The sequence below is a fragment of the Carcharhinus amblyrhynchos genome, chromosome 24 (assembly GCF_965287045.1).
Source record: "Carcharhinus amblyrhynchos chromosome 24, sCarAmb.v2.hapA, whole genome shotgun sequence".
Taxonomy (NCBI): Eukaryota; Metazoa; Chordata; class Chondrichthyes; order Carcharhiniformes; family Carcharhinidae; genus Carcharhinus; species Carcharhinus amblyrhynchos.
This window is the reverse complement of record NC_137347.1, coordinates 36,922,544-36,940,881: the sequence shown is the minus strand read 5'-3', so window position 1 is coordinate 36,940,881 and position 18,338 is coordinate 36,922,544. Positions and strand designations below refer to the sequence as shown.

Sequence of the window (18,338 nt, the reverse complement as noted above, 5' to 3'; positions counted from 1 at the left end):
AAAAGCTGATTTTAAAACTGTGAAATTCTTTGTTTGGGCAATTGAAGGGAACAAAGTCCGTAAGCTAATTTTGCTCCATAACAGTGAGCAAGGTAAGGAACGATGGCTAATTAGAACTTGGTAAGAAGTCTCACAACACCAGGTTAAAGTCCAACAATTTACTTGGTAGTAAACGCCATTAGCTTTCGGGGCTCTGCCCCTTTGTCAGGTGAGTAGGAGTTCTGATCACAAACAGGGCATATAAAGTCACACACTCAGTTTACAGAATACTGATTAGAATGCAAGTCTTTACAGCTAATCAAGTCCTAAAGGTGCAGTCAACGTGAGTGGAGATAGCATTAAGCGTAGGTTAAACAGATGTGTATTGTTTCCAGACAGGACAGTTAGTGAGATTTTGCAAGCCCAGGCAAGTCATGGGGGTTACAAATAGTGTGACATGAACCCAAGATCCCAGTTGGGGCTGTCCTCACGTGTGCGGAATTTGGCTATCAGTCTCTGCTCAGCGACTCTGCACTGTCGTGTGTTGTGAAGGCCATCTTGGAGAAGAGGCAGAATGCCTGTGACTGCTGAAGTGTTCGCCAACAGGAAGAGAACAGTCTTGCCTCGTGATTGTCAAGCAGTGTTCATTCATCCATTGCCGTAGTGTCTGCATGGTCTCCCCAATGTACCAAGCTTCGGGACATCCTTTCCTGCTGCGTATCAGGTAGACAACGTTGGCCGAGTTGCAAGAGTATGTACCGTGTACCTCGTGGATGTGTTCTCACGCAAGATGATGGCATCCATGTCGATGATTTGGCACGTCTTGCAGAGGTTGCTGTGGCAGGGTTGTGTGGTGTTGTGGTCACTGCTTTCCTGAAGGCTGGGTAGTTTGCTGCGGATTGTTTGTGATCAGAACTCCCCACTCACCTGACGAAAGGGCAGAGCCCCAAAAGTAGTGGCGTTTGCTACCAAATAAACCTGTTGGGACTTTAACCTGGTGTTGTGAGACTTCTTACTGTTTACCCCAGTCCAACGCCAGCATCTGCACATCATAATTAGAACTTGACAGAGGATAACATGTACTGACTAGAGCTCTAACAAAATAGAATCAAAATAAGAGCTTAAAATAATGTTTAAACTATTTAAAATATATTTATAAAACACAATTAATATTATAAAATATTCCAAGGTGCTTCATAAGAAAGTACAAATAGTACTGAATCATGTAATAAAGTGTTAGGTCAGTGACCTAAAGCTTGGCCATAAAGGTTTCAAGCCATGTCTTAGAGAACTAGAAAGATTTAGGGATGGATTTAGAGCCTAGGGAACTAGACAGCTGAATGGACCACTTAAATGGACCACAGGGATGCATAAAATCTTACATTAAAACAGCAGAGATTGGAGGATTATATAGCTGGAGGATATTAGCTATGGTGAATGGCAAAGACATGGCGAGTTTAAAACAAAAATGAAAATTTCAGCAACAAGGCGTCACCAGGTTGGGAGCCAATGTAGGCAAGTATAGGCACAGGAATAATGGATGAAAAGGATTTTGTACAATTTACAATCAGAGGGTTAGATAGGGTGGACAGTGAGAGTCTTTTTTCTCGGATGGTGATGGCTAACAAGAGGGGGCATAGCTTTAAATTGAGGGGTGGTAATTATAGGATGGACATCAGAGGTAGGTTCTTTACTCAGAGGGTAGTAAGGGCGTGGAATGCCCTGCCTGCAGCAGTTGTGGACTCACCAACTTTAAGGGTGTTCAAATGGTCAGTGGATAGGCATACGGATAACATTGGAATAGTTTAGGTTAGAGGGTCATCAGGTTGGTTCCACTGGTCGGCGCAACATCAGGGGCTGAAGGGCCTGTACTGCGCTGTAATGTTCTATTTTCTAGAGTAGAGGCAGCAGAGTATTGGATAGGCTCAAATTTTCTCCATCTTTTAAAATTCTTCTTAAAACCTACGCTTTACCATGTCTTCTAATATGTCCTTCTTCAGTTGAATGTCAAGTTTTGATTTATTATGCTCCTGTGCCTTGGGATGATTTCCTGCATTATTAGGCGTTGCAGAAATGTAAGCCTTTGTTAAACTGTTTATAATCTACTCAAATTATACAATCCTAGTATAATATCCAAAGGTATGCAAGTCAATAGAGATTTAATACTGGTTTGCAATATACAATTGTTTATTGCTTTATCACTAGTACTCTAATGTATAAAATATAAATCAAACATTATATTGACAACAGCATAATTGTTTGTGTCCTTATTCGATAATTCTTAACAACCATACAGAACTGAGATGGACAGGTCAGAAAGAAGCAAAGACTAAATAAAAATGTAGTTAAAAACCAATCACAAGGTGTCATTACTAGATTCCCACATTTACATTGTGGTCCAAAGAGAAATGTAATAATTTGCTGCCCCCTTCTCAAAGACATTTACCAATTAACTTCATTAAGATACGCAAAACCTGAAGTTGCTCCTCTACTTTTCTGTGGGCAGCATATACACTATGCAAGGACTAACATTTTGTGCATCAGTGACATATCTTTGATCCATCCCAGTTTGTGAGTAAGAGAAACACCCAGGCTCAAAACTATTGTAGATCATTTCAGATTTAAGAAATGGGGGCATATGCAAAGCTTAGTAATGAATCACATTAATAACTATCCGAGAATATTTTGTGCTGTCTTTGATTAACTTTATACAGTTTCAATTAAACTCCCAAAAAAAAACTTATTTCGGCATTAATATAATTTACAAATGCTTATTTTTCTGTGCTAACAAAAGCCTAATTTTAACCTGAACCTCAATTTTGTATCTAAACATTAGCAACAGTTTTAAGAGGATTAGAGGCATTGTGAACAAGTTTCCTTGCTGCAATATTGTAGAGACTGTAATTAAGGTCAAAACAGTTTTCAGTTTATTTTCTTCAGTGATATAAAAGTGCAGGATAACAAAACAGAAAATTCAGTTGTTTACAATCAAACAACGTGGAAAACTCAAGCACCACAAGCCACATCATTTCATCCCTTTAAAATTAAATTTTATTTACATTTTACCGGATGATGACTCTCTTTTCCTGTAACTTGAGGTGAACTGCTAACCATGAGATAGACTCTGCAGGTTATAGAATAGTTCTGAATTCTGGTTTCATGTCTCCTCATTCTTAAGAATTAGCTTCATTTCTCATTTATTCAGCATCTGTTGACCTGAAATGATCCTCATCCACCGTAGAATAAATGTGTCCTTCATTGCTCAGAAATTCTACTGCTTGCCTATATGAAAACAAAATTGTAACTATGAGACTTTCTTGAATATTTAACTCAACATTTAAGCATATCAGCTGAAAACAACACTAACTTGATGGCAACAATGTTCATATTCTTCAGTGTTCTCCTCATGTACTCAATGCTCATGCCTTCCTGTTCTCGACAATTTCGAATCAAGTTCAGTACCTGAAAGTAAATTATAGCTACCATAAATAAAGTCACTAAATTCAAATTCCAAATTATATTTGGCTTGCTAAACAATTTCTTAAAAAGAACTAGAAAATAAAATGTTTCCACGTTTTTCAAAATATCAAATACATTTGGATACATCTCTGATTCGATGTAGTACAAAAGCTTTTAAGTTTTATCTTCAACACTGGGCATTAATCAAAGTTAGAAAATACGACTACAAATTTGTGCTAAATTCAAATTCAAGTTACATAAATTAACAAATCAGCTGTTGCATCAATCCTCTTAAAACATTGCATATATTAAACAGAAATCTGCAAGAACTAAAATATCAAAAAATTGAATTGCACTTGACTAAATAGCAAAATAATGATCTACAATGGGTGTGCTCCGTTCAAGCTCTATTGCCATTTTGTGCACATAAAGTCTTAAGGAACTTCATGTAAAGTTTAAATCAAATTTTCATTAATGTGCACCCTGGTTTTTATGATTTAGGGTTTATCTATGAAGGCAGCCATGATGCAGGAACAGCATGGTAGTCCATGGTTAGCTGCTGCCTAACAACGCCAGAGAGACCCAGGTTCGATTCAAGCTTGGGTCACTGTGTGAAGTTTGCACATTCTCCCAGTGTCTGCCTGTGTTTCCTCCCTCAGGCCAAAGACGTGAGGTTAGGTGGATTGGCCGCGCTAAACTGCCCTTTAGTGACCCAAGATATGTAGATTAGGGAGAATTAGCTGGCTAAATATGAAGGGTTATGGGGATAGGGCCTGAGTACCGTGCTTTGTTGGAGTGTCAGTGCAGACTCAAGGGGCTGAATAGTTTCCTTCTGTACTGTAGGGATTCTATAATTCTAAAATGCTCCTTTCCAAACACATGGCTTACAAAATTCAAGTAATACAAATCAGCAAACAAATTACAAATACGTCAGATTTCCTGCATTTAGGGTCATAACTAAGATACCCTGATGTACATGGTTCACAGAACCAGCACAGGAGACCACTCAACACATCATGTCTGTGCAATATCCATAAAAGTGGCCAATTGTATATTTCCAATCTATTTTAAATTTACATTTCCTTTTAACAGAGTGCTTGGGAGATGAACGGCATTACTTTTCTCTTAACTCTATTGCTAATAAAAATCAGTCCAAACAATATCACAATTACTTATTCCCTTGTTTGTTTTACCTGACTTTGTTGACTCGTTAGTCCATTCATCAATGCATCATTACCACCAGCATACATCCCAATTGCATTTTCATTTCGCATCGGGGTGTGCAAAGCTAGAGTTCCTCCAGGTGGCTGTGAGAAAGAAAGTATAAAAATGCAACCTCAGAGCAATGCTTCATTGGATGAAAGGCTTTTCTGAGGTGAGCCTTATCAGCTTAGTCTAAAATTCAATGAATTTCAATAATGCTGAATAACTTTCACATCTAAAGTTCAGAGAAAGCCACTTCATGATTAATTATCTTTTTCTCATATCCCTTCCCATCATTTCCATTCTTCACCTGAAGGTACTGAATTTTCCACTTATGCTAGCCACCCTCTTCTGTTGCCAAGCAGTGAACAATGACAAGTGACCAAAGTTGATCAGCCAAGCCCAACCGCATTTGCAGCCAACTATACATATGCATTGAATATTGATTGGGAGTAGAATCCCTTTGTAGCCCAAAAAACAATCTTGCATCCCTGCAGAATGAATAGTTCAATACTCATTTACTGTTTGGACTGTAAATTTACAAATTGTAAGCCATTTTAATGGATATAGATGGAATCATCAATCTGTGCTCACTCACACTTTTCCCACGTGACGTTCATTTTGCATGAACTGAAAAAACATTCAACTGATGCATATTTCAGCAAAGGCCAAATCAGTTATTGAGCTGACTACAAAAATAAAACCTTCCAGGTGCTGGAGACTCAACAGGAGAACTGTTGGGAGGTACCAGCTTGAAATTAAACCAAAGCCAGGTCTGCTTTCTCAGGTGGAGCAACATTAGAATTGTCCTCAGTGCCCTGGTCATTCTCAATCAACATCACAAAAACAACTTTCTGCCTACAAATGAGCTGCAACTCTCCTACCAAAATCACTATATTTCAAAGTACTTCATTGGATTCAAAGATCTTTGGATGTCCTGAAGTTAGGAAAGATGCCGTGTAAATAAATCTTTTCCCCACCCACGTGCAAGAGCCACAGAGGGTTCCCTTTGTCCTCAACTTCCATCAATTTTCACATTCAATGGATTATCTTGTGCAATTGCCACCACATTCATATGATGACATCAAACACCTTCCAGCATTCTGAAGAGGCTGTTCCTCAGTGACTCTTTGCCACTTCTCAGTCACCCCTAACACTCTCCCCTTCCAGTGCTAGCACAGACCATGAAACTTCGACTCTTTCACCTTCTTTCTTCTCACCATTCGGGGCTCCAAACACTCCTTCAAGCGGAAGAGCAATTTGCACTTTTTCAATTTAATACATGATAGTCACGGAGTGCCATTTCCCCAATAACTGGAGATGTCAAACACTTCCATTTAGTCAACAGAAATGGCCCCAAATTTCCAGTCACCTGCAATTTTAGTTCTTATCCCCACTCCTACTTTGACTATCTACACTATCAGAAGGAAGCTCTTCAGAAAGAAATTTCTGGACTCAACTTTGAAATCAACAATTTCAGGTCATAACCTCTGTACTTTTTTTGGGAGTTGTGGTTGCTAACGATTCTGTTTTTCCCTTTGACCCCTCTCCTCTAGACTCATCTTTTCTTCTTCCATTACCATATCCTTTTGCCCTGCATCATCATTCTTGTCATTTAATCTCACCCACTTCCTTGCTACCAACTTTAGTTCTTTCCCTACTTATTCTGCTTTGCATCTACTTACGCAGAATTAACTTTTTCCAGTCATGAAATTTCATCAACCAAGAAATTTTGCTTTTCCCTCCACAAATGCTGCCTGATCTGTGAAGTATTTGCAGCATTTTGTTTTTATTCCTAACTGACTACTGATTGTTCTATTGTACAACACAGCACAATGTCTCACTTTACAAATTGAACTTGATCAGAATTTTGTCACATTTGGCTTTGTACTCACCTGGGGTTTGTTCAACAATAAGTGTGCCTGCACCACCTCCAATATGTGTGATGTCAATTCATTCATGTCTTCCAAAGGCATGATTTTAAATGCTACCAAGCTCTTTTTGTTCTACCAAGTTAAAAGGAAAAGTTCAAGATCACAAGGTCTTTGGATTAATTTGCACATTCAACATTCTCACATATTGCAAGTGTCTAAGTACAAAAGGTCATGAATGTGGCCCAGTCCATTACACAAACCAACCTCCCATCCACTGACTCTGTGCACTTCCTGCTGCCTCAGCAAAGCAGCCAGTATAATTAAGGACCCCGCGCACCTAGAACATTCTCTCTTCCACCTTCTTCCGTCGGAAAAAATACAAAGTCTACGGGCACGTACCAAGTGGCTTAAGAACAGCTTCTTCCCTGTTGCCATCAGACTTCTGAACAGACCTACCTCACATTAAGTCAATCTTTTTCTACACCGTAGCTATGACTGGAACACTACATTCTGCACTCTCTCGTTTCCTTCTCTATGAAAGGTATGGTTTGTCTGTATAACACGCAAGAAACAATACTTTTCACTGTATACTAATACAGGTGCCAATCAAGTCAAAAATACTTTGTAAAAAAACTTGAGTTAAAGAACTTTTGATTTTGTTTCATTTTAATACATATAGAAGGTAGTCAGAATTTAGTTTAAACTTCAAGCAACAGGAACTGCCATAAATCCATGAATATCTGAGTGTTCCAGTAATCTTATTCTTTGAATTGTGCATTAATTCTATCCCCTCATCATTGAAGACATTAATTCAGCTAATTTAGTTGCCTTTAACAAATATACCATCAACACCAAATGGTTTAAATATTCAGAAATCAGAGAAAACCAGGAATATATTCAACAGAACCACAACTCTACAACTTGATAGATACCTCCTGATGACAAGATTTACATATAGCAATCCAGAATCTTTATCGATTGATTTGGTATCATTGTCATACTAAACTGTTAAACAAATGAAGCATCTCAGTATATTTTTCCTAAATTACTTACATAGGTTTCATATTTTAATAGAATATCATTACTTTCAATTATTGCACTACATTTAAAAAAGGGAAATAAATGCATTATTTCCAAAAGCCATATGCCCCACAATACTAAATTATCCAAGTATAATAAACAAATGTAATGGGACAAAAGATCCTCAAAATATCACTCTGTATAAACACATCACATTAAAAATTAGCATGACCAACAATTCAGAGGAGTCTGCATTACCTGGAATGATCGGAGATGGCCGGCTACCTTTACATAGCTGCCAGGGGGAACCACAATATTCTCACTTCCTGCTTCCTGCATTAAACAAACAAGGGTCAACATTTGATAGAATACTTAGAAGCAGACAAACTTTAAATGCAGTCAAGAGAAAATGTCAACCTGAAGAGGAAAAACAGATGTATGAAGTTATAATTAGCACTCTTCATTGTCAAACTTCTTTTGGAGAGGGAAGAAAGTAATATACTAACATTGCTGAAGTGACAAGTGTACACTTAAAACTGAGTTATGAATGGCTGAATTGGGTTATGCAGGACAAAGTTACAAATATTTGGATAAACAAGCTAATTGAGAGCAGCTGGAACAGACTTAAAAGGCAACCTTGTGTCTGACAAATCTTTTAAACTTGTTAAGGAACAGTGGATGCGGCTTATGGTTGATAACGCTCCAGTGGCTTGGGGTATCTCATAACATTGAAGGCTAAATGTAAATGCGCATTGTTATTGGTATTACATATTGGACTGTTCTTTACTGTTCAGCCACTCCTGTTAATTCAAACTAAGTGATTTGAATTATCTGTCAATTCAATTTTTGGGGGTATGAAAATGGTCCTGTGAATTGAATATAATAATTCACATATTGTTAAATGCAATAAAAAAAAACACACCAAAAATAGGCCACATAAATAAATCTGGAATTAAAGGAATGCTGCTGAAGCTGACCCATAGCAATTAAGTTTGGGGGAGAAGGGAAAGGGATAGAAAATTGAGGACATAAAACCAGTTAGCAGGGTTGACAGAGAGGTAGCAGGAAAAATTGGAGTAATTATACTTTGGAAATAAAAAGATATTTAAAAACGTCAAACAAAACAAAAAGAATCTTTATGGGCAACATAAGTAGGCCTCATCATTATAGGTCACTTAAGTCTAGATGCATAAATATAAAATATACTATAATATTGTGGCAGTTATGGAGACTTGGATGAAAGGGCAGGACTGGCAGCTTAGCATTCCAGGACTTAGATGCTTCAGGCGAGATAGAGAGGGTAACTAAAGAGGTGGGGGTGCTGTTTTACTAATTAGGGAGAGTGTCACAGCTATACAAAGGGAGGATACCCTGGTGGATCATGCGTGAGGTCATATGGGCAGAACTCAGGAATAGGAGCAGTGCCATCACACTGTTAGGATGGTACTACAGACCTCCCAACAGCTAGCATGAAGTGGAGGAACGAACATGTCAGCAGATTATGCTAAAATGCAAGAACAACAGGGTTGCTGTGATGGGCGATTTTAGCTTCCCCGATATAGGCAGACATTCCTTTAGTGCCAGGGGCTTGGACGGGGCAGTTTGTTCGATGTGTCCTTAAGTGCTTCTTGAGGCAACGTGTAGATACTCTGATTCGGGAAGGGGCTTAGTCCTAGTTCTGGGAAATGAGCTTGGACAGGTGATTGATGTCTCACTGGGGGACAGTAATCACAATTCTATAAGATTCAGAATACTTGTAGAAAAGGAAAGTAGTAGTCCCAGAGTGAAAGTACTATACTGGGGGCAGGCTAACTGCAACAGTATTAGGCAGGAGCTAGGAAATGTAGACTGATGTGGGAGTCTTTTAAAAGTCAGTTGTTAATAATTCAGGACAAGTATGTCTTTGTAAAAATGAAGGATAAAGATGGCAAGATTCAGGAACCCTGGATGACAAGAGAGATTGTGAGCTTAATGAAAAAGGAGGCATATGTAAATTTTGGGAAATTGAAAACAGATAAGGCTCTTGAAGAATACAAAGATAGCAGGAAAGAGCTTAAACAGAGGCTAAGGAGAGCAAACAGGGGCCATGAAATTTCCTTGGCAGGCAGGATTAAGGAGAATCCCAAGGCTTTTTATGCGTATATGAGGAGGGAGAGTCAATCCAAAAGACGTGCTGGTTAGGCACACTGGCCATGCTAAAATTCTCCCTCAGTGTACCCAAATAGGTGCCAGAGCGTGGCGTCAAGGGGATTTTCACAGTAACTTTATTGCAGTGCTAATGTAAACCTACTTGTGACTAATAAACTTTTACTTTGAAGATAGCTAAGGAAAGAGTTGCTCCATTCAAGAACAGTGGAGGGAATTTGTGTGTGGAGCCAGATGAGGTGGGTGAGATCCTTAACGAGTACTTTGCATCAGTATTCACAAAGGAGAAGAATGTGGTGGATGCTGAGTATAGAAAGGAGGATGTTGACATCCGAGGACATGTTAAGATAAAAAGGAAGGAGGTATTGGAGGTTTTAAAAAACATTAAGGTGGACAAGTCCCCAGAGCCAAATAGAGTCTATCCCAGAATACCGAGAGGCGTGAGGGAAGAAATTGCTGAGGCCTTGGCCAAAATCTTTGTATCCTCTTTAGCCACAGGTGAGGTACTAGAGGATTGGACAGTAACTAACATTGTTCTTCTGTTTAAGAGAGGCAGAAGAGACAATCTGGGAAATTACAGGCCTCTGAGCCTCACATCAAAGGTGGAGAAATGATTGGAGAAGATTCTTCGGGACAAAATATACTCACATCTGGAAGAGAATAGGCTTATTAGCAATAGGCAGCATAGTTTTGCGAAGGGGAGGTCATGTCTCACAAACTTGATTGAGTTCTTTCAGAAAGTGACAAGAAAAATTGAACAGGGCAGAGCAGTGGATGTAATATACATGAATTTTAGTAAAGCCTTTGATAAGGTTCCTCATGGCAGGCTGATAGAGAAGGTGAAGTCAAACAGGATCCGAGGTGAGCTGTTAAGATGGATACAAAATTGGCTTGGGCATAGAAAGCCGAGAGTAGCAGTGGAAGGGTACTTTTCTAATTGGACGTCTGTGACAAACAGTGTTCCACAAGGATCAGTGCTGGGGGCTTTTGTTGCTTGTAATATAAATAGGAAAATGACTAGGAGTAAAACGTACATAGTCTGAATAATAAATTTGCAGAGGATACAAAAATTGGGGGAGTAGCGGATAGCGAGGAGGATTGTCAGAGGATGCAAATCAGCTAGAGACCTGAGCTAAAAGATGCAGATGAAATTTAACACAGACAAATGTGAGATGAAGCAATTTGAAAGGTTTACTGTAGAAAGACACAGTAAATGGTAGAGTCCTTAGAAATACTAGCATAGAGGGATCGAGGCTTGCAGATCCATAGTTCCCTGAAGACAGCAACTCAGGTAAACAAGGTGGTCAAGAAGGCGTATGGCGTGCTGGCCTTCACTGGTCAGGGCATTAAGTACAAGAATTGGAAAACCATGTTGCAGCTGTATAAGACTTTGGTTAGGCCGCATTTGGAGTAGACTGTACAATTCTGATCGCCACACTGACTGGACGTTGATGCATTGGAAAGGGTGCAGAAGAGATATACCAGGATGTTGCCTGGTTTCAAGGATATGGACTATTAAGAAAGGTTGAACAAACTTGGATTGTTTTCACTGGAGTGTCAGAGAATGAGGGGGGATTTGATAGAGCTTTACAAGATTATGACAGGCTTGGAAACAGTGAATAGTCAGTCTTTTTCTGATGCTCCAATGAAAACAATACAAGTTTGTTCATGCTTTCTTCATAGTCCACATCCTTGAAACCAGGCAACATCCTGGTAAGTCTGTTATAAACTACTGAAGGAAGGCCTGTTAATTGTTTTGAAAATGGAATTAGACACTTATAGACAAAAATGAAAATAATCAGTGTATTTCTGTGCTGTAACATTCCACTATGCAAATTATTCTATGATTACAAAATAATCCACTTCACATTAGGTTTGTAAATTAAAATGAAGCTTATCCCCCTTTAACTTTTTTTTAAAAAGAGAGAAAATGGCAACTCTGATCAGAATGACAATTCCATAGGGTGAGAGTTATGAAACACAATTAATGTAGAATCTCAGTTTCAGACTAATGGGCATTGACCACTCAAAAGGTTTGAAATTATCACCAAGAACCATCATCTTACCACTAGCAGCCAATTACACCATTAAGCTATTCAACTAAGTCAGGTGATTGATAAAAACAGGGGATTTAATTATCTTGAGAGCACAAAACCAAGTTATTTCCATTCACAAACAAGACAGGTATTTTCTCCAACTAAATAAACATATGAACAGACTTGGACACAGATTCCTTCAAAATGCTATACTTGCCTAGAAGTAGATAATTATGCAGTGATCTGATTCAATGCACATTCACTGTAGTATTATATAGAAAGAACACAACACACATCATAATGGAGCTAATGTATTCATTAAGATCATATGGAGAACTTTATTTACTTACATCAGTATCCACCCACTGTCTTACATCCAATGGGGCTGCTGTCATATCATCCAACTTGTATAGAATATTTGTTGGGGCTTTCTCTGCATCTTTGATCATGCCAACCACAGTTACCTAAGAAAAGGAAACACTCATTACAATCTGTACATTCCATGTAGAAATACCCTGCAGGAGCCCTAGAATTAAAAGCAGCAAAATTAAAAAGAAATTCACACATCACTCATTAATACTTGCTGTACCTAAAGCTCAAAGAAGTGTTGACTCTGAGCAAATCATAATCCCATCTTTCTGCCCAACTTTTTTTTCCCAAATTTCATTTCGAAAATACTTAACCACTTACTTTTAAAAGCTATTAAGGTTCAACTACAACAACATTTCAGGCATTTCACATTCAAATAACAGCAAAAAGCTTTGACTTCTCCCTTGTAGCTGTACAATATTTTTAAAAAATGATCAGATTACACCTCAAAAAACAGCTCATAAAAACACTGGGTGATTCTACTTTTAAAATAGATTAATAAACAAGTCATTTCACATTTGATTATCACATTCGGTACTGCAGATTATATTTGAAACCCTAACTTGAACAAAATAGCACTTTATTATCTTCTGCACTTCCTTTAGAGAAGCAAGAAAGAGATTCAACAAAGACACAAGAGCCAAAACAAAATCTCATCCAAAATAGAGGCTTACTCAGTTAGGAAAAAGATATATCACATTACAGCTACTCAATCTACGAATTTTCAATAGTCCCAAATTGCTTACTCACCTGAGACAACTCCACCTCTCCAACTCTGAAAATTTCATCTATTTGACTAGCAGACATTAGCTGTGACACTGTACAAGGAACTATTTGCTGGGCCCGTGATCTCTGACAGAAGAATCAATAAGTTAACTCTGCAAGATTACAATTAAGTAGATCCCTTCATTTCACGTTTACAGAAACACATAAAAGGATAATACAATTGACATATTACTTGTTTAAGGACAAGATAATATATTTTAAGATTGTAAAATTACATCTTAAGCAATGATTTTATTCCATCCCCATTAAAAGGCATCTGAGAAGACAATTCAGTGCTTTAATTAGGTTATTACAGGACTCGGCAATAAATGGCATTAGTAAAACCGAAACCATGGCAACATGACTATACCCTGGCCCAAGTTGTATTTTATTTGCCCCAATTTTGTGGTCAGTCAGGATTTTGATAGCAGGATTACATTGCAAAATGACATATATTTCCTGGACATCATAGAGTTTTCAGGTTGCAATAAGTTGCTGGTAGTGTAAAACAAAATTAATGACATTTTTACTAAATGGATTTGCATAAATCAACTAGGTGCAAATTTAATACCATGATAGTAAGCGTGATAACACTGATCAGTTCAAAATCAGTTTTGCTCAGATCGATTTAATTTTCAGAATGTAATAATGCACTTCAATTATTATCTGCACAGTTTCTGCAGGCTGTTTTATCGTAAGGCAGTCCATGTCATTATTATGTAAATTGTCAGTATCAAGTAAAAAGACTCAAAAAATTGGTGGTAATTTCAGACAATTCTTGCATGCTTTTTGGATCAGGTAAAATAAGCAATCTCAAAAAAAGGGAATAAAAATCACTTCCTAAACAAATTTCAAAAATAGTGCAAAGAAATGTGATGCAGCAGCTCACACAAGGTTACTATTAATATTTAAACATGACCAACACACATTTCTATATTTTAGACAAAAGTGTTCACAGTTACGTCACCCAATTTTTACATTATATTTTACAATCAAAATGGTAGTGATGAACATTTTGGCTCTATACTTACAGTTTTCCGGTCACTCTGGCTGCCTCCAGCTGGTGAGCCAAATCCACCAGGTGACTGCAAGTAGCCCCCACCTCCTGCACTACTATCTCCAAAACCTCCATAGCCACCATCAAATGTACCTATAAAATAGGGTTAGAGGTCAGTCACAACGCTAAAACATAATAAAGCTACATGTACAACCTGTCAGCATATTATAACTCTCCAGTTTTCATTTTCCTTTCATATAGGAATCTCCATCCTGCACACCTCAGTTGTGGGCAAGATCTTGGAGTCCATTATTAAGGATGAAATTGCGGAGTACTTGGAAATGCATGGTAAAATAGAGCTGAGTCAGCGCAGCTTCGTCAAAAGGAGGTCATGTCTAACAAATCTGTTAAAAGTTTTTGAGGAGGTTATCCAAGAAATTAGACAAAGGAGATCCTGTGAACAGGATTTATTTGCATTTCCAGAAAGCCTTTGACAAGGTGCCTCACAGGAGACTGCTAAATAAGTGCCAATCGTGTTAGAGGCAAGGTACTGGCATGGATAGAAGATTGGCTGACAGAAGGTAGAGTGTTGGAATAAGGGGGTCCTTTTCAGGATGACAACCGGTGTGATCCCAACACAGGGGTCAGTGCTGGGACAACTTTTCACTATATACATTAATGATCTGGAACATGGAACTGAGGGCACGGTTTCTAAATTTTCAGATGATAAAAATAAATAAGTTGAGGTTCAGGTAGTGTTGAGGAAATGGGAAGACTAGGATGACTAGGAAAGTGGCAAAGAAGTGGCAGGTGGAATATATTGTGGGAAAGTGTGAGGTTATGCACTTTGGTAGGAAGAATAAATGGATAGACTATTTTCTAAATGAGGAAAGGCTTCAGAAATCTGGAGCTCAGAGACTTGGGAGTCTGATTCAGGACTCTCAAGGTTAATATGCAAGTTCAGCTGGCAGTAAGGAAGACAATTTCAACGTTAGCATCCATTTCTAGATGGCTAGAACATAAGAGCAGGGACATACTTGCTGAGGCTGTATAAGGCTCGAGTCAGACCCCATTTGGAATATTGAGAGCAGTTTTGGAAGGATTTGTTGGCCTCAGAGGGTACCCACACTACTCCAGGTGTGGCCTCACCAACATCCTACACAATTACAGCAAAACATTCCTACCGCTATACTCAAATCCTCTCGCTATAAAGGCCAACGTACCAGTTGCCTTCTTTACTGCTTGCTGTACCTGCAAGCTTGCTTTCAGCGACTGAAAGACTGACACAAAAATTGGGCAGATGGTTAATAGTGAGCTTCTGCCTTTGGTTACAGAAAGATATAGATGAGATGGTCAAATGGGTGGATAAGTGGCAGATGAAATTTATTCCTGAAAAGTGAGAGGTGATGCACTTTAGAAGGAGTAATTTGACAAGGAAATGTACTATGAAAGGTCTGACACTGGGAAATTCTGAAGAACAAAGGGACCTTGGCATGCTTGTCCATTGATCTCTGAAGGCAGAAAGACAGGTTAATAGGGTGGTGAAAAAGGCACATGGCACACTTGCTTTTATCAATCGGGGTATAGATTATAAAAGCACTCATGATGGCGTTGTATAGAACTTTGGTAAGGTTACAACTGGAGTACTTTGTGCAGTTCTGGTCGCCATATTATAGGAAGGACATGATCACACCATAGGGAGTGCAGAGAAGATTCAGCAGGATGTTGCGTGGGATGAAACAAAGAAAGGTTGGATAGATTTGGGTTTTCTCTGAAGCAAAGACTGAGGGGCGACTGATTGAGGTGTTCTAGATTATGAGGGGCATGGACAGGGTGGTTAGGGAGCAGCTGTTCCCCTTAGTTGAAGGGTCAGTTATGAGAGGACACAAGTTAAAAATGAGGGGTGGGAGGTTTCGGGGGGAATTGAGGAAAAACATTTTTACCCAGAGGGTGGTGACGATCTGGAATGCACTGCATGGCAAGGTGGTGGAGGTGGGATGACTCATCCTTGAAGAAGTACCTGGATAAGCATGCCATAATGTTCAAGGCTATGGGCCAAGTGTTGGCAAGTGGGAGTAGATGGGCAGGTCAGGGCCTTTCATACACAGTGCAGACTTGATTGGTCAAAGGGCCTCTTCTGCACTGCAGTATTCTGACTGATGCATGAGGACACCAAGGTCTCACTAAGTATCCAACTCTCTCAATTTACACCCATTTATGTAACAATCTGATTTCCTATTATTATTACCAAAGTGGATAACTCACATTTACCCACATTATACTGCATCTGCCATGCATATGTCCACACATTCAGCCTGTCCAAATCATGTTGAAGCATCTCTGCATTCTCCTCATTGGTCACTCTCCCACCCAACTTTATCATCTGCAAATTTGGAGATAATAAATTTGTTCCCTCTTCCAAATCATTAATATATCACGTGAATAGTTGGGGTCCTAGCAGACCCCTGAGAAACCCCACTTGTCATTGACTACGACTGCCGATCAGAAAAAGATCCATTTATGCCAACTCTTTGCTTCCTATCTGCTAACCAGCTTTCTATACATCTCAAGACACTACCTGCAATCCCATGCGCTTTAACAGGCTGCTATGTAAAGTTATGTGAGACCTTGTCAAAAGCCTTCTGAAACTCTAAATAAACCACAATCACTGGCTCTCTTCGGTCAACTCTACTAGTTATATCCCCAAAGAATTCCAATAGATTCGACAAGCATGATTTCATTTTTGTATCTCCATGCTGACTTTGTCTGATTATATCACTGCCTTCCAAATGCTGTGATTATATCACTGCCTTCCAAATGCTGAGTTGTGAAATCCTTGATAATGGATTTCCATTCCCAGTACTGACATTCCCTGTTTTCTCTCTTTCTCCTTTCTTGAATAGTGGGTTACATTAGATACCCTCCAATCTATAGGTACCAGTCCAGAGTCCAAAGGATTTTGGAAAATAACCACCAATAGATCAAGTATTTCCAGGGCCACTTCCTTAAATGCTCTGGGATGAAGATTATCAGTAGCTTCAATCCCATCAATTGCTCCAAACCATTTCTCTTCCAATGCTGATTTCCTTCAGCTCCTCACTAAAACTTGTCTCAGAATTTCTGGTAACATTACTTCAGTCTTCACAAAGGAAGACATGAATAAAGTACAAATTTAATTCCTCAACCATTTTATTCCCTATTATGAATTCTCCCATATCTGACTGTAAGGGGCCTACATTCATTTTTGTCAGATGCTGAAATTTAAAAATAATTCCTCTAGTGAGATCTAATTCCACTTGTTCCACCGTTGGTGGCTGTGTCTTCAACTGCTGAGGCCATTAAATTCTGAAATCAGTGGTTTGCGCTGCTGCTTCACAGTAACAGGTTCAATTCCCAAATTGGGTCACTGTCTGCGAGGAGTTTGCACATTCTCCCCATGTCTGCATGGGTTTCCTCCCACACTCTAAAAGACGTGCTGGTTAGCCAAACAGGCACCAGACTGCTGAGGCTTGGGGGATTTCACAGCAAAACTTCATTACAATGTTAATGTAAGCCTTCTTGTAACTAATAAATAAACGTTGTTTTATTTTTTAAAAAAACTCTCTCCTCCCTTAAACACATTTCCAATTTGACAGTATTTGTAGAGAAAGCAAAGTTAACTTTTCAGGGTTTTGACCACTGCAGAGTGCAGAACATCCTGAGTCAACAACCTTGAAGTTAACTGGACATATATTTTCATTACACTCCACAACTCATAGCATAGTTTAAATACAATAATTTTATGAAGGGTAAACATTGTAAAAATTGCGATTTATGATTGTAACAAAAGCCAGGTTGTGTCAGCTTTAAGGATTCAATGTTATATATAGGAGTTTTTTTAAATCCAGTCCTCTCACTAAACCCCCAACTCATCCCCATCGCCCTCCCTGTCCCCAGCTCCATCACCCGGGCCCAGGAAGAGGGGGGCAGCGAATCCGACCGGGTGAAGCCGTTCCTAGAGTCCGGGGACAAACTCAAAGCGGCGACCGCGACTCCCACCGCCTTCCACACAGGAAGGTGGGCGGGTGGGAGACAAGACCGGCTGGGTCTCAACCACCCCCTCAGCGAGCGACGCCTCTCACCCGCGTTATTCCACATCATTCCTCCGGTCACCCTTTAACAGACGAAAAGCCTCCTCGCGCCGCGCAAAACGCGCCAAGCAAGACCCCGCGCAGGCGCCAGGCAGCCAGCCACTCACAGACCTCCATACTCCAAATCCCCGCCCTCCTTCAGCCAATCATTGACGGGGATCCCAGAGGGTGCCAAGTATCCCCGTCTTCCCGGATGTCAGTTAAACGTCATCACCAGTCCAATTGTGAAGCTACATTGGGCGCTGCCATTTTTGGTACTGGCAGAACGGTCACTCAGTTTCTTTTCCGTGAGGGGTGAAGACAATTTACATTTTGTGAACCAGTTAAACACATCGGTGTTCATTCCTGCACATACTGTATG

At 39.4% G+C, this 18,338-nt stretch overlaps 1 protein-coding gene across 1 annotated transcript; it reads right to left on the bottom strand.

The window, feature by feature from the left end:
* Positions 1 to 1,895: 1,895 nt before the first annotated feature.
* On the bottom strand, positions 1,896 to 18,062 carry rpa2 (replication protein A2). The gene is made up of 9 exons (XM_080211492.1): positions 17,969 to 18,062; positions 13,882 to 14,000; positions 12,836 to 12,937; positions 12,067 to 12,180; positions 7,794 to 7,868; positions 6,537 to 6,647; positions 4,632 to 4,745; positions 3,347 to 3,441; positions 1,896 to 3,261 (listed from the first exon to the last, which is right to left on the bottom strand). The coding sequence occupies exons 1-9, from the start codon at positions 17,985 to 17,987 to the stop codon at positions 3,177 to 3,179; spliced, it is 834 nt and encodes a 277-aa protein (XP_080067618.1). The 5' UTR covers positions 17,988 to 18,062; the 3' UTR covers positions 1,896 to 3,176.
* Positions 18,063 to 18,338: the final 276 nt, after the last annotated feature.